The sequence below is a fragment of the Leishmania infantum genome, chromosome 32, assembly GCF_000002875.2.
Source record: "Leishmania infantum JPCM5 genome chromosome 32".
Lineage (NCBI taxonomy): Eukaryota > Euglenozoa > Kinetoplastea > Trypanosomatida > Trypanosomatidae > Leishmania > Leishmania infantum.
This window is the reverse complement of record NC_009416.2, coordinates 623,744-646,799: the sequence shown is the minus strand read 5'-3', so window position 1 is coordinate 646,799 and position 23,056 is coordinate 623,744. Positions and strand designations below refer to the sequence as shown.

The window sequence follows — 23,056 nt, the reverse complement described above, 5'->3', positions numbered from 1 at the left end:
CACAGCAGCGCAGTCATTGCGTCTGCTGGTGCATGAGCAAGCACTTATGGCTCCCTCCCTGTCTGTCGTCAGGGTCCATATGTATCCCGGTCTGATTGTCGCGTGGCGCCAGCTGTCTCTGCTCAGACGTGATGCTGCACGATACGGGAACGACGTAGTACCTTTGTTTTACGCACATCTCTTCCTCCGTACCTCTTGTCTTTCCTTTCCTTCCCGAGCACATGTGCTCCTGCCGTCCATCTCAAGAGGGAAAAGGACCCCCTAAGATAGCGTTGAGGTCACTTCGATCTTCTTTGGCTCTCACACGCTTTCACCAATTTTCAGGTGCGAGCCAACAGCGGGCAATCCTTGTCTCGCTGATTTCTGTGACGTGCGTCGAGCGCGCAGCACGCAGTCATGCCAAGCTATCGAAGCGACGTCGATCCCTTCAAGGAGATTCGCGTCCTTCCGCGCGAGGCGGCTCAACTGCGCCACCATCTCAGTCGCATCAATCACGCATTGCAAACCAAGTACTTCGTGGCGGCGGAGCTGTCGGAGCTGGCACTGCAGCCGGACAGATCGGATGAGTTTCTTGCCCTATACAAGGCAGAGATCCACCGCGTGGTGGCGAAGCTCAACACGAACGCGAAGAAGCAGTACACCGTGACGGTGGACCCGCTGCGGCTGACGACTGGATTCGAGTTCAAGCGCGCTGCGGACCGAAAGGGCAATCTCGGGACAGCCGTCACTGCAGCGAATGTCGAGGGGTTGACGTCCCCCGACATGGATGCAAAGTGGACTGCATCTCTCCTGGAGACAAGCAGGCTGCTCGCCCAGCAGCACGCCATCGACTCCAACCGTCAGGCACTCTCGAGCGCATTACAGTCCACGCCGTCGTCTCAGCAAACGCAGGGCTTGAAAGGAGGTGGCGGCGCGGCAGCTGTGGGCAGTGATGTCATCGGCGATGCCTCCATCTGTGTCATTGACTCCGATGTGCGCAAAGCCAACAAAGAGAGCTTCTTGTTTAGCACCCCACCAGAGTTTACAGGATTCGCCCCGGCAGGCGCCTCACCTGGCGCGCCATAGCGATCATCACGACACCATCCCTTTCTCGTTCTCTCCCTCGTTCTACTCGAGCTTTTGAATGGAGCGGTAGTGAGAGGAGAGAGAGAGAGCGGCCAAATGAGGCGCTTCCGTATGGTGATGTGCTTGATGCCTTTGCTACTAGACACACGCCTGGGCGTACGTATACATCCCTGTGTATTTTTCCACGCCGGTTTAGACTTTCTGGGACGACACTGTCTCTCCTGACTTCTCTCTTAATTTGTTGCCTTCTCCGTTTTTCACTAAGATCTTCTTCACGCACTATGGCATGGCAAGAGACCTGGCCGACTCTCAGCAGCGTTGATCGCATGGGCGTCTTCTTTTTTCCTTTAGATGTGTTTAGGCGTGTGTGTGTGTGTAGCACAAGAATGCGCGCAGGCAAGCATTGTAAAGGAGCATCACCCGCTCCCGATCTGTTTTTCTTCTTCTCACTCTCGCTCTCATCGTCTCTTCCTGCCCTTTGTCACTCTCGGATCGACACCGGCTATCAGAAAGCACTCAGGTAGACCCACAGACGGATGGCGGTGCTCCGCGGAGTTGCTGCCGACAAGCGACGATGAAGTAGGCTATGCTGTTGCGTGAGAAGGTCCTTTCCCGGAGACCTGTGCCGTGCTCAAAAAGAACAAATTGTAGTCCTGCCTCTATGCTTGTGAGGCTTGTAGGCGAGACGTATGTGCCGAGCTTACCTGTTTTGCTCACATCAACGTTCGCGTCTACACGACCGCCTCTTCCTGTCCTCTTGCTATCCGACCTCCTCCTCCTCATGGGTGACTATCCCCTGCTCATATGTTCGATTTCCGGGCCCCTTGCAGCTCGTTGACCCTCTCTCTTTTCTTCATTTTCACTTCTCGAGCCGACAGACTTGCCCCAGTCTGCCCCTGTGAAGCCACGACTTGCGTTCCACAGATTGCTTCGACGTTTCCGTCGCTTCACACATCGCTAGCCTTCTTTTCGCTTCTTTCCTTCCGGCCTCTCTCCGGTCATGGCGCTCTTGCTTGACGACGATGAGGTCTTTGTATCGACCGCGAGCGCCCCTCCACAGCCGGCGCAACCGGGGGTGCGTATCGTCTCGGACAGCGAACCAGAGATGAGCGACTTCACGCCGCTTTGCGCCGCTGCGCCGTCGAGCAGAACCGCCGCAAGCACGTCCTCGACGGCAGCGGCGACCCAACACCGTGAGCGCTCACCTGTTTCTGCCGGCGCGCCAGTCACCCTGCCTCTGAGGGGCGGTGATGGCATGGAAAAGATGGAGGCGCTGTTGTTTGGCAAGACGAAGGTCGCCCTCGTCCGCGGCGGCAGCGTTGTCGGTCTCAAGCGTTCAGCAGATGAGGCCTTTGGGGCGGCCGTTTCGCGAACGCCGGTGGCTCAGAGGACATCGTTAGCCCCACTCTGCGATGGCCGCACCAACGGCAGCAGCACGCAGCCGAAGATTGTCTCTGCAGCGCGGTCCCTCTCTTCCCCATCGCCGCAGCAAGAGCTATCTTCGACGATGTCGTTGGAAACCGTGACGACGACACCCCATGAGAGGTCCTCGCGGGCGTTCGTCTCGACTTCACCGGAGCATCCGTGTGGTTCACCGTTCGCCTCCCCGTCAGCGCTTCCTACACCGACGTTGTCTGCTTCGGCTCGCGAGCAGACTGCTGTCGAGAATCCATCCTCCTCCGTGGCAACGCAGTCTACTAAGATGCAGATGAAGCTGTCTGACTTCTTCTCCAAGATGGCGTGCAAGCGGTGAGAGGAGCAGCTTACAGTGACGAGAAGGGGCGAGAAGCATTTTCACTTCATAGAATCTACCGATGCATGAGGAGCGAAGGTTATCCTCACAGAACATACAAGCGGCGGCGATACACTGACATTTTTTTGTCGGTGCGCGCACCCCTTCTATCCTGGCAAACAACTTCACCAAATACTGTGTGCTTGCACCGTTGCAAGTGCCTCTGGACGTGAAGCGTTGGTGTTTCATCGGCACGCCTGCACGTGATGCACGTCGCAGCCTTCGGCCTTGTCCGATTACACAAGACATGGGCGCTAGCCATCTACGTGTGCACACTGTTATAGATACGCTTCTGCGCGGCTTCCGGCCCCGGCTCCGCTGGAGCTCCGCTGTTTTCGTGCTGACAACATCCCTTTTCGCGGTATCTGCATCATGCGAACTGCGTGGGATCAGAATAGGATCTTGAACGAGACAGTGAAGATATACGTGTGTATTCGTTTCACCGTGTCCAGTTCTCTGCCGCAAAACACTCGTTCAAGGGCTCTTGACACAGCCGCTCAGGGGGCTCGCCAGGCGTCGCGCCCAAGGAGCAATAAACCCGTGCTGGAGTAATGCGCCGACACTGTCATCGGAGCACCACCTCTGCCTCCAACCCTACTTACCACCCTCGCCCATCATGCCCCGTCGCCACCCCTGGCGCATCCCTGCCCCCTCATCGGCGGTGGCACTCAGCCCCCCACCCACCCACCCACACCAGTAGGCCGTGTGAGGACCGAGGGGAGGGGTGGCGGGGGAGGGGATACGTCCGAGCCACGCTGGCACGCCGCCTAAACTCCTATGGATGGCGCCGCCCTGCTGACACGATCGCGGGCCGCTGCGACGCCACGCCGTCCAGCACCGGACCGCCGACGTCAGCAGCGATGCACCGCTCAGACCCCCTCCTCCTCCTCCTCCTCCTCCTCCACCCCCGCTGCCTTACGTCGTAGGTGCCTGATCGTGCCACAGCCAGAGGTGGCTCGGCATTTGGCCCAGGATTTCGTGGGTTCTGCGTGGTTTTCCGGCAGGGAGAGAGTGGCGGTGCGCGGGACCCTGAGACAACACGTACTGAGGTGTATCTCCTGATCAGGGTCGGTGATTCTATCGAGAGACGAAACTTCTGGGTTGAAGTCTACGACGTCCCCCGTTGTTTCTACGGGTGGAAATGGAGAGAGAGAATACATGCATGCCTTTTTACCTCTCACACGCTCACGCACACAGACCCATATGCTTAGTCGAATGTGCTCACGCCCACCCCTTCCTGCTGTGCCTCTCCTTCTCTTTCTTCCCGCTCTCCTTCGTTGACGTGTATTATTTCACGCCCTGCTCGCCATCTATTGGAACCGGGGCCGCCGATCAAACCCGTCTCTACTCTTGCCCACTGTCTTCTTGCTTTCTGTGTGTGCGTGTGTTTTGTTTTTGTGTGTGTGTTGGCCGACTTTTCTCACGGCACATGTGTGCCGCGCTCTTCTCTCGTTGGCGTTTTTGCTGCTCGTTATGCCTGCGAGTCAAAGAAGGCGTACGTGCATCTTTCCACGGAAACGACAGAAGAGAAGGGATGCGCTGATGTACGTTGGTTGTGTTGTTGCTATCTCTTGCATGTGTCCTCGCGATTGGGCTGTCTTCGCCCCCTGTCCACCACGTCGCTTGCTCGGCACCGAGGATCTCCAGGAAAGTGTGCTTCGTCGCATGCCGTCACGCTCCGTCTCTCGTCACCTCCACCTCTCTCTCTGTCGCTCTGTCTTCCATAAGAGGCGCAGTTTGCTGCCCTGGGTCGCCGAAACCAGCGCAGGAGGCACCACCCTCCTTGTTCCGCAGAAGGTGCGCCGGTGGAGCGTTTGCTGCAGACATACCCATAAATACATACCACGTGTCGAAACATGGCTGCCTTGCAACACGTGAACTCCGCTACAGAGATCACACCGCTGCTCGCGTGCGGCGGTGACTACGTCAAAAACGGCACGCAAACGCTGTCCATCGCGTCGGTGTACGCAACACTGGATGCGCTGGAGAGCCTCTGGCAGGCACAGAGGGAGAGACAGCATCTTTCGGTCCGTGGGCGCGCACAAGGTTTGCGGCACTACCACGCCGTGTACGAGGCGAGTGTGCGCTGCGTGCCGCTGTCACTGACTCGCTGGGAGCAGTGGCTTGCTGGACTGAGCGAGCAGGGTGCACAAACCACGATGGGTGCCTGCCCAGATGATCTGTCCAGCTCGAGTTCTCCGCAAGTGCAAAGGGTGCAGAAGGAGCTCGTCGACTCATATTGGCATCTGTATCGGCGGCTCTGTTGGGGCAGCTCTGGCGCTGCAAAGGCTGGACTTGCCGCTGTGCTGGAGCACACCGAGAGCGCTGCGTCGGAGCTCCAATCTGTGATGGCCACTGGGGCAGCTGCCCTTGTGGCGGAGCAGGAGGCGGCACTGGCGAAGCCTCTGCAAGCCTTTGCGCGGCTCTCCGCTGAATCGGCACACTTGTTCGCCGATTACCCGCTGATCGGAAAGGTGGAGCGGCTGTGGCTCAGCGAAACAGTCTTGCCCGCCCTCGGCGAGCCTGCCGAGCCTCTTGTGGAGATGCTCGTGAGGCGGACATTTAAGCGAGACCTGCAGGTGCCATCTGTCGCCCTGCCTGAGCTGCTCCGTGAGTATGAGGAGAGCGAGATTAATGAACATAAAGTCAAGGATATTGTCGCCGTTGGGCAGGCAACGCTGAGCTCTTCCTGGATGCGTGCAGCGTCTGCCCTGTACGTACACACGACACGCCTCACCGACACGACGAGGCCCTCAGACGTGGGTGGGATGCTGGAAGCCTCGTCCCTGTCTCGCGATGCGCGGCTGAAGGAATTGGAGGAGCAGCTGCTGAGCGTTCTGATAAAGGTTCCGAGAGGACAGGGGTTCCTTCCTGCGCTGGGGCTTCTTATGCAGCGGCTGATGGAGGACAACGGCGAGGCGTCCGCATCTACCGGCCCGTGGCGCGGCCTGAATGGGTCACAGACACAGTTTTACCTTTATCTGCTGCACCAATGGTTTGCAACGTACATTGGCTCCCACCACCGGTGGTCCGTGACTGATATGTTTGCTGCTTCAGACGACGCGGACTTGTGGACGTTTTTGCTTGACCGCCATGCTGTGTGCCTCACGTGGGCTCTGGTGACGGAGAAGCCTGCTTTGCAGGACCTGGCGGTGCGCACGCATGCTGAGACGCAGCTGGGCTACTTGGATGTGCTTGCCACCAGAGTGGATAAACTGCGCGCCGTCTTCTACTCGGTTGTGCACTGTGCGCAACTCTACCACGCGTCAACCACTGCCTTTACCAAGATGGAAAAGCGTGAGTCGCGACTGAGGACGGCGGCAGCGGCCATGCACTCGTGGATGAAGGAAATCGGCATAGAGACGTTTTGCCGCGCGCTTCTGAATGATTTGTTTGACGCGACCGCGCAGTGGGAGGAGGCGCAAGCTGGCTACGATGCTTGCGTGCAGCAGCGCGCGCTTCTGGTGGAGGCGGAGCTGAAGCTGATTCTGTATGACACAATGATGATGCTGCAGTGCCCGGATCGATCAACGGAGCGTATCGAGAGACTTGTGGAGGCTGCCCTGGACATGTGCGATGCGTGGGGCACATCTGAGCGGGAACCCAGCGGCCGTACGAGTCACGAGCGCAAAGACCTGGTGCTCCCTATTATTGGGATGGCCGGACGTTGCCTTCATCGTATCTCTGCTAGCTTGCGATGTGATGTCGCCTCCGTCTCCGCCGTGCCCGAGGTGCAGGCCAGCCTCTATCGGAGGGCTGTACAGTGGGTGAAGAGATGCATTGTCGCTGCGGCTGCCATCGGTGGTGACCCTAGCTCCCTGTGGGATGAGTGGTCGGGCTTGGTTTCTATTCCGGTTTTCGCGGCGGAGCAGCACTCCAGCGGAGAATCACCCCGTCGGTTTTACCCACCTGCGCTTTTGGGCTACGCTATTCCGGCAACTGGGCGTGGACGGGCATCTCGTCAAACTGCAGCGAGTGGCGGCCTCGACGATGTGTGTTGGGAGCGGCGCACCGTTGCGAAAGCCGTTCGAAAAGAGGTGAAGACAGGCGTAGACGGAGGCGGCAGCAGGGACGACCGCGTGTCATCTTGCATCGTCACAGCAGGATCCGGAGAGGAAGAGTCGGGGCAGCCGCCGCTTAAAAAGACACGTGCGAACTGAGGGCGCTTCCTATTCTGTGCGCAGACGACAGATGTGCGCGTCTGTTGCGTCCGCTGAAGTGAAGTTGTGCTTGACTGTAGGCTACATGCATCCCTCGTGTGTGAGAGAGAGAGACTGTAACTGCGTTGCCTTCGCATAACGTCAATCACAGGCTGCTGGGCGAGCTCGACACTGGAGATGCAAAACAAAAAAAAAGCAGAACGATCAGTAGGTAACGGGGAACCCTGTAAAGGCACGATTGCGTGTTTGTGTGTGGTTGTGTAACCTTGTCCTCACGCGGCCTCACAGACCCCCTTCGAGGCGAGTATTGCCTTCCATCTCCTCTCATTGGTTCGCCTCACCGCCGCGCGTGCGATGTTGCCATTTTTATTTTTTTCGCGCGAGTCCCACTCCAGGTCGCGGGGGCTCAACTTACGTCCTCCCCTGTGAAGCACTCCGGCCTCTTTGCTTTGCGCTATCCAACTGCCCTGTGGTTTCCTTTGTGAATCCCCTCACTGTGCTTCTGCGGTGGCGATGAACGACGACATTCACACGCGGCCTTTTTCGCGCGCGTCACTCCATGGAACTGATTCTGGCTGCATCTCCGGTGGCGCCCGCCCCCATCGAATTTCATTGCGCATCTACCGACGCTCTGTTGGCACGGCGTGGTGAGCTTTATTTTCTAATCACGAATTCTCGCGCCACATCCTTTCATCCAGATGAATCTCTGTCACTAGCTGCAGCGCGCCCTCTCCCCCTCCCCCCACCGCCGTCCACCACCACGTTTAGCACACACATACACACTCTCGCCAGCCTCTTCGCCTGTCCCGGCCGTGTTATTCCTCCCGCCATTGACGCCACGCGTCTTCATCGTCTTCGTCGCTATCATCTCTCTACCTGACGAGGACTAGTGCAGTAAGCTCTGCAAAGGAAAAAAAAAACGAGGGGCTTTTTTCGCTTGTTTTGCTGGCAACTCTGCAGGAGGTATCCCCTTCCTCCTCCTCCCCCCACTCACCCACTCGCTTTCTGTGCTGAAGCGGTCGTGTTTGGTTGTTGGGGGGGCTGAGCGATCTTTCTCTCGTTTTGTGCATTGCCTCGCGCGCATAGACACCACCCATCGACGAAGGTGCGCCTTGCTTGTTTCCTTGGCTTCCTCACACACACACACACACACACAAGTAGGCGCTATTTTCGCTGACTTTGCGGAGGTAACGCGGTAAACATATCAGCCGGAACGATACATCTAGGAGAAGCGAAAGAAGAATCTGGCTGACTCTCCATCTAATCGGCGTTTACACCAGCTCTAAGCGCCATTGTCCCCCTTTTCGTGTTAAAGTATTATTTCGCGTTCCGTGCATGCGTTCGCTACGTTCCTGGGCACTTGTTACGTTCCTTTGCTTGTTGCTGGCGTCTTTTGGCGCTCAGCAGCCATGTTCAAGGAAATTTCCTTCGATGACGTAGATGTCTCCTGCGCATCGCATGAGGATGATCGCTTGGTGGCCGAGAACGTAGCCGATGCGGTAGAAGGCGGCAAGGCGTTTGTGAGGTTCCATCGCCCAGGTGAGGAGGGCTTCAGCATTGTGGCCGGCGCGTGCGACGACAAGGACGCACGCCATGACGCTCACTTCATGAGCGGCGACGCGTGGATGTCAAAGGATTGCCACTGCATTCAGTGTGAGACGCTTCGTGTGCTCTCGCGGTACTCGGAGATGCGTGCACAGCCGAATATATCCCCCGTCATCGTCCTCGTCGACCTTGATAACTTTGGTTTCAATCAGTTCAAGTCCATCCCGCCGTACCCGGACGTTGAACTGCTCGATCACGTGCTTGTGTGGAGCTTTTTCGGCTCGTGCTTCACACGCCATCATCGCGCGTGGCCGAGCGAGCAGACTGTCTGCGAGCCGCTGCCGAATCGCGCCGTGTCCGTGAATGCTGCCGGCACCACCAAGCGCTCCATCTGGGAAATCTTGGTGAGCAAGCAGCAGGTGTTCTTCACGCCGTGCGGCGGCCAAACGCAAGCAGCTGATAATGTCATGCATCGCGTGCTGCAGGCGCTTCAAGGTATGGAGACAGTGCTCCTGACAGGGGACGTGAAGCTCATTAACGAAATCTACCGCAGCCGCCGGCTGCTCGGCATGAAGTCGCGCCGGCACAACGAGGATGAGATGTCAGATAAGCTGACGGTGATAAACGTGGACGACATGGACAAGCGTTTTGTGCCGGTGTGGCGGTCACTGTGCAATCGTCTTCGCGGTACTTTGCATGACGTCGGGGCGACCGGCAGCTGCAACGATAGCGATGTGTGACGGCTGTCGAGCGAAAAGGCCTGCTGCTTGACGGGCGCTCCGTTCTTCTTTCGTTTGTGTTTGTATTCTTTTTTTTCTTGCATGTGTTCGTATGTGTGTGTGTGTGTGGTCATTTTTCAGCATGTGGCCTCGTGTGTCTTCGCACGCGAGGCCGCTTGCTGCCACTTTTATCACACACACACACACACAGAGGCATAAATACGTCTGGCTCCTTTCCGCGCACTCGTATAGTGGCTTGATGCACGAAATGACCCCAGTTTTTGCTCTCTGTCGCTCGTCTTCCTCACCTCCATGCGGTTTTCTCGTTGACGTACGTGTGGCTCGGCACGTCCTACCTCCGATCTCTTGCTGTCTCTCTGTGTCTCTTCTCCTCCGTTCCTTTGTTTTGGCTTTATCTCTCGACTTCACCCTTTTCCCCGAGCTCCCTCTCCCTCTTTCCTGCTTTCACGTCGTCTCTCTCTCCCCGTTGCTCTCCCTTTTCTCTTTCTGTCCTCGCGACTCGTGTTTCTGGCTGTTTTCGATTGTTCTCCTCTTTCTTTCTCGCGTTGGCCCGTTGGTGAGTTCGGCTTTTTCGGCCCGAGTCTTCGCACATGATAAGTGGTGTGCGGGTGTCTGTGTGGGGGTGGGGTGACCTCGCCCACGCCACCCCCTCCACCAAAAAACCAACTCGGATCTCCCTTGTGTGCTCCGTTTCTCTTGCGTTGATCTCATCTGCTCACGTCGCCACCCCCTGCGCCTCACGTTTCTCCGTCCCTTTCTCCATAATGTGCAGACACATCGTCATCACATCCCCACCCCTCTCACGCCCTTCTGACCCTCTTCTGTCACTCTCAGCTCTCTGACCAGCGCCCCGTCCCGATGGCCAAGATGTACAGTGGCAGCGCCGTTTCGTGGACCGCGAGTGCGGACGACGAGCCCTCGCGCTCTCTCGCTTCTTACCTGCCCCTCCCCCCTCCTTTCGTTCGCCCGCCAGCGAGTGCACGGCTCCATTCGGGGGAAGCACAGATGTGAAAGCGTCCTTCCTTTGCTTGCTCTGTTTCGCTGTCGTGGTGGCTTTTGATCGGGCCACCGCGGTGCGGCGCTATCGAGGGATGAGGACGAGTGATATTTCTTGTTTTGTGTGTGTGTGCTCGGTTCCCGTGTTCAGTGAAAGCGATCGCTTCAACTGTCAGCTGTATCTGTAGTTTCATGTTTGCTCGAGAAGGATTCGCAACGGCCTTATGGTTTTCTCGCGTTGCTTTCACTGTCCGTGCCTTGAGAGTAAGCCCCCCCCCCCCACCCCACGCTATCCACCCCCCTGCATGTTTCCACCAGGTGTGTTGAGGAAGCTGTAAGGGCAGGCGGCTCTGCACTCTCTTCTGTACACAGACACAACATAGACGCGTGTGCATGCTATTGAATAAAGGACGCACTCTGTGCCTGCGCGTACGGCCCTCCGTGTTACACACCCTCTTTCTTCTTTCTTCCATCTCGGCCCCCCGGTCGGCCTCTGCGTCTTTCTCACGTTGATAAACGGAGAAGTATTCACACTTGATGCAGAAGATGTGAAAGATACGCGGGAGGCCGAGGATAGGGCGACGCATGAAAGGAGCGACACACGCTTGCGCCAGCGAGACGAAGTGGGCACGTAAAAACGGGATGGGGGGAAAAAGAAAGACGGCAGCGCTTTTTGTATTTTTTTTTTCTGTTTTGCTTTCGTGTGCGTGTGTGTGTCTTGTTTTGAATCCGAATGAATTCAATGCTGCAAGCGTAAAGTGAAAAGTGGAAAATGGGAACGGGGGTCGGCTCTGCCTCAGCGCCTTCCGTGCCTCTGATTCCTCGCCTCCACAGGCGAGCACCCACCCACCCAGCCTTGCCTCTCTTTATCTCCCCCCACAAGCACAGCGAGGCAGAGCGACATGTACGCACACGTGTAATTGGGGAAGGCGGTGCTTCATGCTGGCAAAGACAAAAAAAACGAAGGACAGGAGCTCTTACGTGAAGATGTCGAGAAAGGTCTACCTAATACGTATTTCGTGGATTTAGAGTATAATAAATACCCAAAAGAAAAACGGAATGCGTGAAGCATTCCATCGAGGCTACCCGGCTCTACCGCGGTTGATTGAGCAAGCTGGACCATCGCCTTCTGCTATATTTGTCTTTATCCCCTTTTGCCTTTCCTCTGCGCTCGCTGCTGATGAATCGGTAAAGCGGGGCGGTGCTGGCTCATTCTTCACGCCTTTAGGATTCTGTCTCTTCGCGCTTCTCTTCGTTTCTGGCGCGCCAACAGCGGATCCGTCCAGCCTATACACCGCACCTGGCGAGGAGGTACAGGCCGGCGATGGGCTTCTTTCTTTCTTTTCGTCTGTCCTCCCGTTTTTTTTTTGTTTCGCTTAGCTTTCAGTGGTACGGGCCTTCGTGGATTTGCACATGGGCGCAGAAAACGCACACATCGGACGGGCGCGTGCATACAGCGACAGATACTGGAGTATGCATTAATGCATGTTTCCTGGCGACTGTCTGCTGGCATCCCGTCGTCACCCTCGTTCGATGTACGATGTAGCTGTGTATCGTGGAACCGTTTCTCCTGTTGTGGACGTTTTCACAGCCTACCTGCTCTTTTTTGGGTCCGTCCGCATTCCGCGGCCCTGTGCGTGTGTGTGCGTGTGTGCCCCGGTCGTGCGCGTGGCTCATTCACGCTCAGCCTCGATCGCGTGTGGGAGCTTGTTGTTTCTGTGTTGCGTCTCATCTCAATATCACATCCAAGACAACCAGGTCGTGAGAAGAGACGCAACAGGTGCAGTGGCCTGTGTGCCCCGTCTCTCTGCTCGATCTTCCATCATGAGTGAGGGCACACATTCGTAATGTTGGAGGAATCGGTCCATTGCGCTCTGGAGTGTTGTGAGCGTGCCGTCGCCCATATTTGTGCACGTGTGCCGTAACCTCGGCGTCTGCGTCTCTTGTTCTGTTCACCGAAGCTGGGGACAGATGAGGAGGGAGAGGAGGCGGACGCGTGGATTTTCGTAGGGCACATCTGGGGGGGGGGGCGCACATAACATTGTTGTTGTTGCTTCGGGTGTGCGGCTTCTCCTTCAGCCTTTTTCTTTTTATTTTACCTTGTAAAGTTTTCTTTATACGCGATGCTCTTTCGGGGTTCCGGATGAACCACCGCCGGAGCGACGCTCAAGCACGCACACCCGCACACGCTCACATGCGTTGGAGGCACGGAGGAGAAAGCTGAAGCCGGGGAAACTTCGGTGAGAAGCGCAACCGCGTTCGATGGACCTTCTCATTGTGTGATGTTTTGCTCACGTGCTGAACACGTTACTTGTCGGTCTCTCCTGGGTGTGCGCTTGTGTGACCGGTCGCCTTCATATTACTCGTTAGCTAAGTCGCATATACACCGTGTGTAGAGCTTTCGCTGATTCCTTTTCTTTTATTCGGGGGTGGGGGCCATTCAGATTTTGAACAGCGGAAAGAAAAATAAAAATAAAAATGTCGAATGGCGAAGTGACGCCGGTGGGTGGGGTTTATGCGTGGTGTGTGCTGCTGTAACTGCAGTAGGAATAGGGCGGGGGAGGGTAGAGTGCCATTCTCCTCCTTTTTGCGGCGACATGCCTAACGCCATTGCTTGATCAAGCTGCCCGTGGTCTTCAGTACAGGAGAGGGTGGCGTAGGGGATGAAGGTAGTTAGTGCGCTACTCATCTAGTCCTTACCCCGGCTCCTCCTCCGTATTCTTCGGTGGCTCTCTCTCTCTGTCTCTCTTTCTGCGTGTCCCTTTTTCTTTGCTGTTTCTGAACTGCTGCATTCTCAACCATCCCTTTCCACGCGTCTCGCACTACTGCCCATATTCCAGGCTACGCAGATGCAGAGGGCGAAAGCAGACTACTGAGGGAGACGCTTCTTTTTAGATCGTTCTGCTTCTCGGGCTGATTCTTCTCGCGACCGCAGACTGGACGCGTATGGGTGCGCCTCATTCCTTGTGTGCCTCACCATGAGCGACGCTTTCGAGACCCGTATGAGCGCGATGCGAGCTCGCCTGTCGAGCCTATGCCACACCGTCGAAGAACGGGAAGAGGAACAGCAGCAGCAGCGTCGCGTTTTCGAGCATCGCTACTTTATGGAGGCGAGAGCAGTAGGCTCTTCGGCGGCACCCGCGGCCACAAAGCCGATAGCTTCCACGTCTACACCGCCATCGTCGGCGCCTATCTCAAGGCCAGTCACGAGCAAGAGTCAAGTGCCGCGCACAGATGGTATCAGCGAACGCGACGTGAATCAAGTGCACAGCGCCCCAAGAAAGGATGCTGCTTTTGGTCACCACTTCGACACGAGCAGCCCGCCAGCCTTCATCACACGCACCTGTGCAGCGAAGCCTGGACCTGGAGTGAATGCGATGCTGCAGCTTGCACGGCACCACGCTTCCGGCTCCTTGTCAGAGGCTGGCGTAACAAACGACATCGTACGCTTCAGGGGTGGTCTGCCAAGCTCGGTGCCCAAAGCCCCTGCCACGGTTTCCCCCGGAGCCTTCGCTGTCAACGCAGGACAAGATAACATGGATTCTTCGCCCGTTCCATTCATGGCGTGTGGCGTTGCCGGTTCGCATTCGTGTGGGTTTCCAGAGCGGTTTCCAAGCCCTCGCCGACCCACGGCGTCACTCGCCGCGAACACGGTGAATCTGACCCCCCGCAATGGCGAAGGATGCACGCCACAGAACACTCCTCGCGAGGAGTCGCGCATCACAGCAGCCGACGCCACGATCGTTGGCACGATGCTTGCCGATGAGGCGACCTCTTTTGATGCCTTCCGCGTCGTACAGGAGCGGTTGCGGCAGAAGATGATGCAGCTCACGACTTCCTCTCCTCACTCCGTCGTGCCGTTATCAACGAGAGGGGCTCCCGCCGAGTCTGCCGTGAGTGATGACGCAACAGCGCCCCGGGAAGAGCTTCCTCACAGAGGCCTCACCGAGTCTCGTGCGGTGAGTGATGCTGACGATTCAAGTCCTTCACCTCGGCCACCACCGGGCACGCGCGCTGAAACGGCCACCCCGACGCGCTCGCCGGGCGAGGATGACTCTTTCTCGCACGACACTGCCCCACTCCCACCGACATCGTCGTGGTGCCAGCATGATCAAGGTGACTCCTCGGTGGATGTGGAAGTGCTCCCGGCGGCCGCGGAGCCTGCCACCGAAAATGCGAGCGAGACTCGGCTCTTTACTCATGGGTTTCTACATGACTCTGTAGCAGGCGACGGCGACGAGACGACGGCGGTGTCGCGCGAATGGCAGTGGTCGCGGTGCGGCGCGCAATCCACCAAAGCAGGCACGGCGAATGCGCCGCGTGGCGTCTTCCGCGACCCGACCGCTCATCACCTCAGGACCTCACGGATGCCGTCAAGCGATGCGCACTTCGACCCAACCGCCGGGGAACAGCGGGTGAGCTCGCGCGAGTACCGTCGGTCACCTGAGGCAGCGATGGCAGGGCGCGTACAAGGTGATCGAGGGAGGAGTGGGCGGACGACTGCATCGAGTCAGCATCGTGTCTCCTCAGCGCCGCGACGCTCCGGGTCTCGGCACGCGCCGTCGTCAACATCAGCGGCGCGCTGGCCTGCGACGCGGGAGGGGAGTACGTCCACGGCTGCCAGGTCACGCAAGTCAGCGCCGAAGGCAGCTGCACGACCAAAGCCGATTTCTCTGAACGTGGAGGCTACTATTCTCTGCCCCGTCACCGGTGCGGAGCTGTTTGCCCTTCTGCGAATGCGCGGGCTCATCGACTCTGAGGGCGACACGGAGGAGTACCGGCTCCCACCTGTGCGCTGCCACCGCTTGTACGTGACAGCCGAGGAGCACCGCCAGCTGAAACTGCTTCGGCAGTCCTTACACTCCCTGGTCGCCGAGGAGCAGCGCCAGGACATCCCATCCTATCAGCGCGTCACGGTCTCTGCGCGGTCACGAAACGCCGAGTTCGCACCCCCGCCACCGGTGCTTCGCTTCATGGATGTGTAAGCGAAAACGCAGCTGTTTCTTGTGCCTCTTGGCCTCCTGGGCTTGTCATTCAGTGCTTTTCATAGACGTCCTCCTTTGCTTCATGATGTCAGGAGGACACCATCGCCGTGTCTTTTATCACGCCGCTCGCGCCGTGCCGGCAATGCTGTCGTGTGGCGTGCATCTTCGCCCCGCCGCCGCTGGACGTTCGCGCTGTGTGTGTTCTTCTTTTACTGTTGTTTTGGATAAATAGATCCGCATTCACTTTTGGTGCCCACCGTTTCCTTTTCTTTTTTTGGGTGGGGGGTGGGGGGAGGGAGCGGGGGGAGGGTCGCAACGACGACGGCGTCCGCCCCCCCCCCTCCTCCTCCCCGGCCCGTCCCCTAGAGACCAAAGCGGGCACGCGTCGGTACCCTTTGCCGTAGGCACCGACGCCCGCACGCGATGAGAGACGGAGCTGTGCGTTTTTGTAGTCTTGCGAGACGATACAAAAGGAGAAGAGCGTTGACGTGCGTACAGCACATCAGTGAAAGCCGTGCAGCCCAGCGACGGATGCCGCCGCACCATCCAAGCACTCACCTCCAGCGAAGCGATCCGCAATTCTCGGCCGCTCGGTGTGTTGTGCACATGTTTGTGAGCGCTTCTTTTGCGGGGACTGGCTGCTCCGCCACTCCCCGCTCCTCTTGCTTTGTGTATGTGTGTGGGCATGTCTACGTGCGCCTCCCTCCTCAGGGCGGCGCTGCTCTCCTTTCGCACTTGCTTTTTTGTATCCCCACCACCACCACCTCTCATCCATTGCACTCTCTCGTATCATCGTTGCCACTCTGTGCTCCACTCTTGACTACGATTCTGCACTGGCACCTACACGCACAGACAAGGCCAACACAGGCGTTGAGGGTCGCTGGAACCGAACGCCGCTGCTCAGGCAGAGAGGGCGACCTCCTTGGTTCGACGGTGAACTCTTTTTTTTTATCAGAACCCTTACTCGCACAACTCTCTTCGTTTTTTTTTTCGATGCGGTGCCGCTCGATCCGGTGCGGAATAGCGCAGAAAAAGTTCACACAAAAAGTCGAGACGCGCGTGAAGGGAAGCGCAGCCGCTACCTCCGCCACCGCAACTGTTCACTGGGAGAATGCACCGCCGCTACCGCCCCGGTGTGGGGCTCCGCAATTCCCAACGGGTGCTTCGACCCCGGACGCGTTCAGGTCTGCGGCTGCACAGCGTACCGGATGCAGTGAGCATTGGACAAAGTGCCGTTCGCAGAACAGTGGATCACAGTCAATGGCGAAGAAAGGGGAGATGGAGCGCCGCAGTGGATTTGACGTTGCCGGTGCTGCTGATCTGACAGGGGCGAGCACGGCCTCCGACGTTGTGTTTTTGCCGGCGAAAGACAAAGCAGTAACGGAATCTCTGCTGACACGGGAGCAAGCCACTGTGTGCGACTTGGCGTGCCAAGGTGCATCGCTGTTCATTGGGGGCGAGGCGGGGACCGGCAAGTCGCACCTATTGCGCGCCATCGCAGCGAAACTGACGGCACAGGGATACCGCATCGCCATCACGGCTTCCACCGGTATCGCCGCGTTGAACATCGGTGGCAACACTTTTCACAGCACCTTTGGCGTGCCTCTACCCACCCCAGATGATATGACGGACCTGTCGACGCAGCCGCCACCCACGGATGCCGCCTTCGACATCGACGACGGTCAAGAGAGCGGGGGCGGCGATGGTGAAGGAATCGAGGAAGAGGTGGTCGTAGACGACTTCGCAACAGGGTCCTCGGTCGACAAACTCGGACACCCGCGTCGACTGCGATTCAGAAACACCGGGGTCCTCGCGGAGGTGGACGTAGTGGTCATCGACGAGGTTTCCATGCTTCACGCGGGGGTGCTTGAGTCTTTTGAGCGGGCCGCCCGTCGCATGGCAGGGCGTGACGCCAGTCAGCCGTTCGGGGGTTTGCAGATGATTCTCTCCGGCGACTTTCTGCAACTCACGCCGTTCGCCTCGGTCGGCGCCCCTTTCGGCAGGCGGCGGCGGTACCGTCAAGTTGGTGACGGAAGGCCCAACAAAGACGACGACTGCATCGTCTGCCAGTGCGTCAGTCCTGAGAGCGACGATGCGCAGCCGTCCGCAGACGAGGCCACGATCCCCGTTGAGGCGGCAGAGAAGTCGTGCCGCACCGCCGTCGACGCGGCCGCGTCTGAGGTAGAGAGCGCATCGGCTGCCAAACACAGCAAAAGGAAACGAGTCTCCCGTGCTTCTCATTGTAGCGCCGGGAAGGGCCGCCGCTGCGACCTGTGGTACTATGACAAGCCCATGTTTGAGAGCTGGTGCTTCACTCACTATCTCCTTCATGTGCAGCTTCGAGAACCACAGCGCCAGCAGGATCAACGGTTCGCCGCCGACTTGAATCGCCTGCGGCAGGGCAGGCTTCCCTATCGACTGTCGCGCTCCGGTTTTCTGAACGCGGCGGTCGAGGATGCCGTGCGCCTTTTACCGACCAAGGGGGCTGTCAAGAACTACAACGACCGCAAGATGTTGGAGCTGGAGGGAGAGGAGCGACTTTTTCCAACGCAGCTCACCATGACAGAGGCGATGCGCCCGCCTACCTTTGGTACTACAACAGGGCAGAGACAAGAAGATGCCGACGACGGCGGCCAGTGGGGAGCCGCACTGCTTGTGCACTATCGTTTCTGTTCCCCTACTGGAAGTGCTAGAAGTGCGCTCAAGCAGCGAGGGCGACTACGGGACATGGAGGCGATTGGCGTCGCTCGTAACCTGGAGGAGGTTTGCCTCTTTCCTCGCGGCTCCGTGCAGGTCTACGGCCTCCCCTCACCGCTCTCGTACTCCACATCCTTGTCTGCCGTGTGTGTGCGCTGCAGTGGCGCAACTCACTGCATCGCAGAGGACCGACGATGCACTGTGAAGAACGTTCTGGAGATGTGGTCTGGAGTCCCCAGCGCCCGAAACGGCAAGGCCACGTCGGGGAACCTCAATGGCGCTCAGGAGTACGCACGTGCAGTCGCTCGCCTGCAGCCACTGGGTGCTATGTTTCCGCGAGAACTCGTGCGTGTGGAAGCTGTGGATGCGCGGCAGCTAACGCGTCGGCTGCAACCGTTTATGCAGGAGAGCTTGCGCCAGGCTATCCGAAAGGATACCGTGCTCCAGGATAAGCTGCTGAAAGTCGGGTGTCGTGTGATGCTGCTACGCAACTTGACGCTTCAGTATGTGAACGGCTCTCTTGGCAGGGTGGTTGGGTTTCGATCGTTCTCGGCGTGTAAGGGTCTGTTGCCGGAGGAGATGAAGGCGCGTGCGACTCCGGCAAACCTGCTAGAGCGTGTCGCCGTGTATTCCACAGGGAACGGACCGGGCGGCGCCGCAAGCGCTGTGCAGGTGCCTGTAGTGCGGATGGACGCAGACGGCAAAGATGTCGCGATTCCTTGGATCACGCTGCCGATTTCGATCACGAAGCAGGACTGGTGCTTCACCGTGGATGCTGCCTGCATCCCGTTGACACCGGCCTACGCGTTTACCGTGCACAAAGTCCAAGGCGTTACGCTGGACCATGCCGTGCTCTTTGACGCCGGCGATATGTTTCCGTGTGACCACCTCGTTTACGTCGCATCGAGTCGCGTGCGCAAGTTCGAGCACCTGCGCATTGTGAATCTCTCTCCGCGGATGATATCGGTGCACAGGCCCTCGCTGCTCTTCACCCAAAACATCCCAGGCGTCGAGGCCGCGGCAAAGACGTGGGCGGCATGGAGGTCGATGCCGCTTTCGGGACAGTTGTTCTACCTTCCCTCTCACCTTGGCCGAGAATCAGCTCGGTAGAGGTGGCGCGTATCCCTGAAGACGGTGCGAGCAACGTGCCATGCCCGTAGCAGCGACTGGGACTACCTAACGTTGCGGATCTATCTACCTATATATGTAGGTGTTACTTCTGCATCTTCTATGTAACTCTGCCAACTTTGGTTTTTTTCTTATTGCTCGTTTTGTTGTGTACGTAGTGTGTGGAACAAGTCTGGCACACACACACATAAACACAGAACACCGGCCTCCGTCACTCAGAGTTGTCTGTTTGGAAGACAAGGGAAGAGGGAAGAGTGGGTGTTCTATTCTGTTCCGCTTTCGCTGTCTCGAATACAGCCTTCGTCCCTGTGCGATCACTGCTCCACTTTCTCACTGCTATCAAATCCCTACAAGGTAGAAAGCGACCGACGAACCTGCCTCCGCAGGCGAACGCTGCCCTTTGTGCGGGGTGAGCTGCGTTCACCTGTGCCTGCTGTGGCCCTTGTGCCGCGACACACCGCATCGCGTCTCGCCGCCATTCTTACGGATGCACGCTAGCGCGATGTCTCAGAGGGGAGAGGGATAAGCCCATGGCGCTTCTCGCGCGTATCACTTGAGACCGCAGCCACGCTGCTTTCCGCCGCACCGTGCCGCGCTTCTATCTTTTCCCTCTTCGTCTCCCCTTTCCATCTATAACGCGCCAACACATTAACCTACACGTTCGCCCACACACCTCTCCGCGAGAGAACCTGCTACATGAACCACGGACCCAACAGCACAGCTATTCCCCCGGTGTCCCTTGATCGATTCGCTTGCGTCGCTCTTCCTTTCCCTTGTTGCTCTGTCCCGGTAACGCGTCGCACTGCTTCTTGGCATTCTTCTCATCGGGTTTCAGTCTCTCCCCCACTCCTCCCCATATTCCTCAGCCGCTTTCGGCCCACGTTTCCTGCTGTTTCTCTTTACACGAAACGATATATATAAAATCATCGGCAAGCCAGAAGCAGTGGCCCCACTCGTGCACGTACGGCGTGTCTCGCTGGTTTCAAGCGGCCAAGAGCAAAGCAATATAATATTGTTTGGTGGGCTGTTTAGTAACCTCACGTGCCTGTCCTTCTCGTCATACTAGACACTGTCACCACCGCCACCCGTCCCGTGCCTCCTCTTCCTTCCTCCGCCTAACCACCAGCTTCCACGCAAGCAACTGCGCTCTGTGCATATGTCTGAGCTCGTAAAGCTTGAAGTGGGCCATCAGGACTATGCCTGGGGCAAGGATGCCGCGTCCAGCTTCGTGGCAAAGATGAAGGGCTTGACGAACGACAAGTCCGGCAAGATGTTTGCGGAGTTGTGGGTAGGCACGCACCCCAACTGCCCGTCCAGGATCGCCGACGGCGACGCGCAGCTGCTCGAGGAGTTCCTGAAGCAGCCAGAGAATAAAAAGAAGTACTTTTCAGAAGCTCACCAGGCCACGACCTTCCGTGACACAGTGCCCTACCTGCTGAAGATTCTGTCGATTCGCACGGCGCTGTCCATCCAGGCGCACCCGTGCAAGAAGCTTGCCGAGAAGCTGCACGCAGCGAGGCCGGATAAGTACAAGGACCCGAACCACAAGCCAGAGCTCATTTGCGCCTTGACCCCCTTTGAGGCACTCTGCTGCTTCCGACCGCTCGGCGCCATCATCGCGTATCTGAAGCGCATCCCGGAGCTGGCGGAGCTTGTGGGCGCCGACGCGGTGCTGGGTCAGTACATGATGGCGCCGGAGAGCGCGCTGCCTGCAACGGACAGCGACGAAGAGAAGCAGTCGCTGAAAGCGATGATAACGAACGTGTACGCTGCTTCGGACGACATCGTCACGAAGGCGCTGCGCCTGCACCTCCAGCGCATCGAGGAGACGGGCGCGCAGTGTGCCGAGGACGAGCTCTTTGTTCGCATTTACAGGCAGTACCCGGATGATGTCGGCTGCTGGATGGTTTACTTCCTCAATTACGTACAGATGGTGCCCGGGGAGGCTCTCTTCTTATCGGACAGCGAGCCGCACGCGTATATCAGCGGCGACGGTGTCGAGATCATGGCATGCAGCGACAACGTCGTGCGTGCTGGACTCACGCCGAAGTGGAAGGATGTGCCGACGCTCATAAGCATGCTGAAGTACGACACGACCGGGCTTGCGTCTGCCCGCCACGAGAAGAAGAGCAGCGAGGACGCGGCGCAGTGGCAGGTGCAGTACTACCGGCCACCGGCACAGTTCCCGGACTTTTCGCTGTACCGCATGCAGTACGAGCACGCTTCTGGCAAAGGGACGACCTCCGTGACCTTGCCGACGATAGGCCTGGGCTTCTGCTTGGAGGGGTCTGCCAAGGTGAACGGGACGACGGTAAACGCCGGCGACTGCTTTGCGGTGCCGTACGGCAAGGTGACGTGCCAAGCTGAGGGAGCGAAGGCGCTTGTGTTCGTTGCGTCGACCAACGACTTGAGCGACAGATAGCCGAGCTCCCTTTAGCATTGACGCTGGGTGGTGCGTGCTGAGCGACCTCCGTGACAAGTAAATGAAAGACGTCCGTCGCTGTCTTGCGCCAGGGTTCAAGAGGTAGAACACGGTGATTCAAGTACTGTCCCCACCTTGTGTTTTTCTTTTTTTTTTCCACCTCGTAGTCCACCGTGTTGTACGCGCTTGCGGATGCGTGTCTGTGTGGACACGAGAGCGCATGCCTCCTTGGCGTTCTATTTGACAGACAACGTGTCACCTCCCACACGTGCACAGAGGCTCACGGCAGCTGATAGGCTCGCTCGTGATGAGAGCACGCACACATTCTCGGCGCACACCTCTCTCTTCCCCTCGCACACCCCAAGCCTTACCTAAGCTCTACACACACGAAAAAAAAAAGTTTCTCACGATTCTCTTGCTTTCTTTGGCGCGCCTTCTGTCTTCCTCTCATGCTCTCTCTCTCTCTCTCGCTGGTTCTCTCACCCTTTTGTAGTCTTCTTGTCGGCTCCCTTTTGCTTTGCTGTTGTTGGCTGCTAGTGTTGTTGCCCATCTCGCCTAGTGTGTGCTCGGGCGCTGGCAACGCGCGCAGTCTCCCGTCTCGTTCTGTTGTCCTGTTTTTTTTTTCTGCAGATGCCTTCTCTTTCTTTTTGTACAGCGCGCCTGCGGGGTGTGAAACTCATGAAGGTGTCGGGTCGAGGGCGGATTTCATTGTCGATGTTTTTTTGTTTCGTTGGGCTTCTTAACGCGAATAGTCCGCGTGAGGGAAGCGAATCGGAGCAAGGCGGAAACCGATGAGGGTGGAGGACGCGTCGCGGTTGGTGAGTGGGGACGCGTGTTGTCTGAGGACCACATCTACTCGTCACTATGAAAACGAGGATGCGAGGGGCATACGTATGCAGCAGCGAGTGATGCGCGGGTGCCCTTCCTTGTCGTTGCACTTGAAACGTGATTCTTGCTCGGCCTCCGATCTCCTTTGCTGAGCTGTGTTATTATTGTCTGCCCATGTGTTTTCTCTGTTCTTCTCCCTTCCCTCTCTCAGGGCATCAATAACAAGCTCCATTCACACCAAGCCCCATCTCCTGCATGTCCACACATGCACTCCGAAAAGGTGAGCACTGCGGCCCACGCAGAGGCTATTATTTTGTAAACAACAACAAAAGAGGAAGGACTTTTTTTTTCGTATTTATCTTGTTGCTTGTTGGACCGCCACTCTCTCCTCTCCCGATACGCTTGTGTCGTGCACGCATGTACACTCCGTCTCTCGCTCGCGCGCTCTTCCTGCGTGTGTATGCCTCCGATGCTGTCGTCGATGTTCCCGCCCCCCCTTCCCCACCCTGTATCTCCTCGCGCACGCTTTCACGGATGCTTCCTCTCATTTTGTTTCGCCTTTCTTTTTTTTTTTGCTGTTATTATTCGCCCCGCGGGCATGATGTCTCTCTCTCTCTCGCTTGATGCTAGGACTTCTTATCCCATTGCTGCTTCGCCGCCCTCTGTCGGTGGGGTGCCTCCTTCATTCGTTGTGTCGC

General features: G+C 57.8%; 7 protein-coding genes across 7 annotated transcripts; all 7 read left to right on the top strand.

Moving 5' to 3' along the window:
- Positions 1 to 396: 396 nt before the first annotated feature.
- On the top strand, positions 397 to 1,065 carry CPC2 (putative chromosomal passenger protein; the record flags this gene model as incomplete). The annotated part of the gene is made up of 1 exon (XM_001467811.1): positions 397 to 1,065. The coding sequence occupies one exon, from the start codon at positions 397 to 399 to the stop codon at positions 1,063 to 1,065; it is 669 nt and encodes a 222-aa protein (XP_001467848.1).
- A 1,000-nt stretch (positions 1,066 to 2,065) lies between these two features.
- LINJ_32_1710 (conserved hypothetical protein) lies at positions 2,066 to 2,818 on the top strand (the record flags this gene model as incomplete). The annotated part of the gene is made up of 1 exon (XM_001467810.1): positions 2,066 to 2,818. One exon carries the CDS (start codon positions 2,066 to 2,068, stop codon positions 2,816 to 2,818), a length of 753 nt encoding a protein of 250 aa, XP_001467847.1.
- A 1,895-nt stretch (positions 2,819 to 4,713) lies between these two features.
- LINJ_32_1700 (conserved hypothetical protein) lies at positions 4,714 to 7,017 on the top strand (the record flags this gene model as incomplete). The annotated part of the gene is made up of 1 exon (XM_001467809.1): positions 4,714 to 7,017. The coding sequence occupies one exon, from the start codon at positions 4,714 to 4,716 to the stop codon at positions 7,015 to 7,017; it is 2,304 nt and encodes a 767-aa protein (XP_001467846.1).
- A 1,409-nt stretch (positions 7,018 to 8,426) lies between these two features.
- On the top strand, positions 8,427 to 9,302 carry LINJ_32_1690 (conserved hypothetical protein; the record flags this gene model as incomplete). Its single annotated transcript, XM_001467808.1, has 1 exon — positions 8,427 to 9,302. One exon carries the CDS (start codon positions 8,427 to 8,429, stop codon positions 9,300 to 9,302), a length of 876 nt encoding a protein of 291 aa, XP_001467845.1.
- A 3,974-nt stretch (positions 9,303 to 13,276) lies between these two features.
- LINJ_32_1680 (conserved hypothetical protein) lies at positions 13,277 to 15,283 on the top strand (the record flags this gene model as incomplete). The annotated part of the gene is made up of 1 exon (XM_001467807.1): positions 13,277 to 15,283. The coding sequence occupies one exon, from the start codon at positions 13,277 to 13,279 to the stop codon at positions 15,281 to 15,283; it is 2,007 nt and encodes a 668-aa protein (XP_001467844.1).
- A 531-nt stretch (positions 15,284 to 15,814) lies between these two features.
- LINJ_32_1670 (putative DNA repair and recombination protein,mitochondrial precursor) lies at positions 15,815 to 19,090 on the top strand (the record flags this gene model as incomplete). Its single annotated transcript, XM_001467806.1, has 1 exon — positions 15,815 to 19,090. The coding sequence occupies one exon, from the start codon at positions 15,815 to 15,817 to the stop codon at positions 19,088 to 19,090; it is 3,276 nt and encodes a 1,091-aa protein (XP_001467843.1).
- A 1,174-nt stretch (positions 19,091 to 20,264) lies between these two features.
- Positions 20,265 to 21,530, top strand: PMI (phosphomannose isomerase; the record flags this gene model as incomplete). Its single annotated transcript, XM_001467805.1, has 1 exon — positions 20,265 to 21,530. One exon carries the CDS (start codon positions 20,265 to 20,267, stop codon positions 21,528 to 21,530), a length of 1,266 nt encoding a protein of 421 aa, XP_001467842.1.
- Positions 21,531 to 23,056: the final 1,526 nt, after the last annotated feature.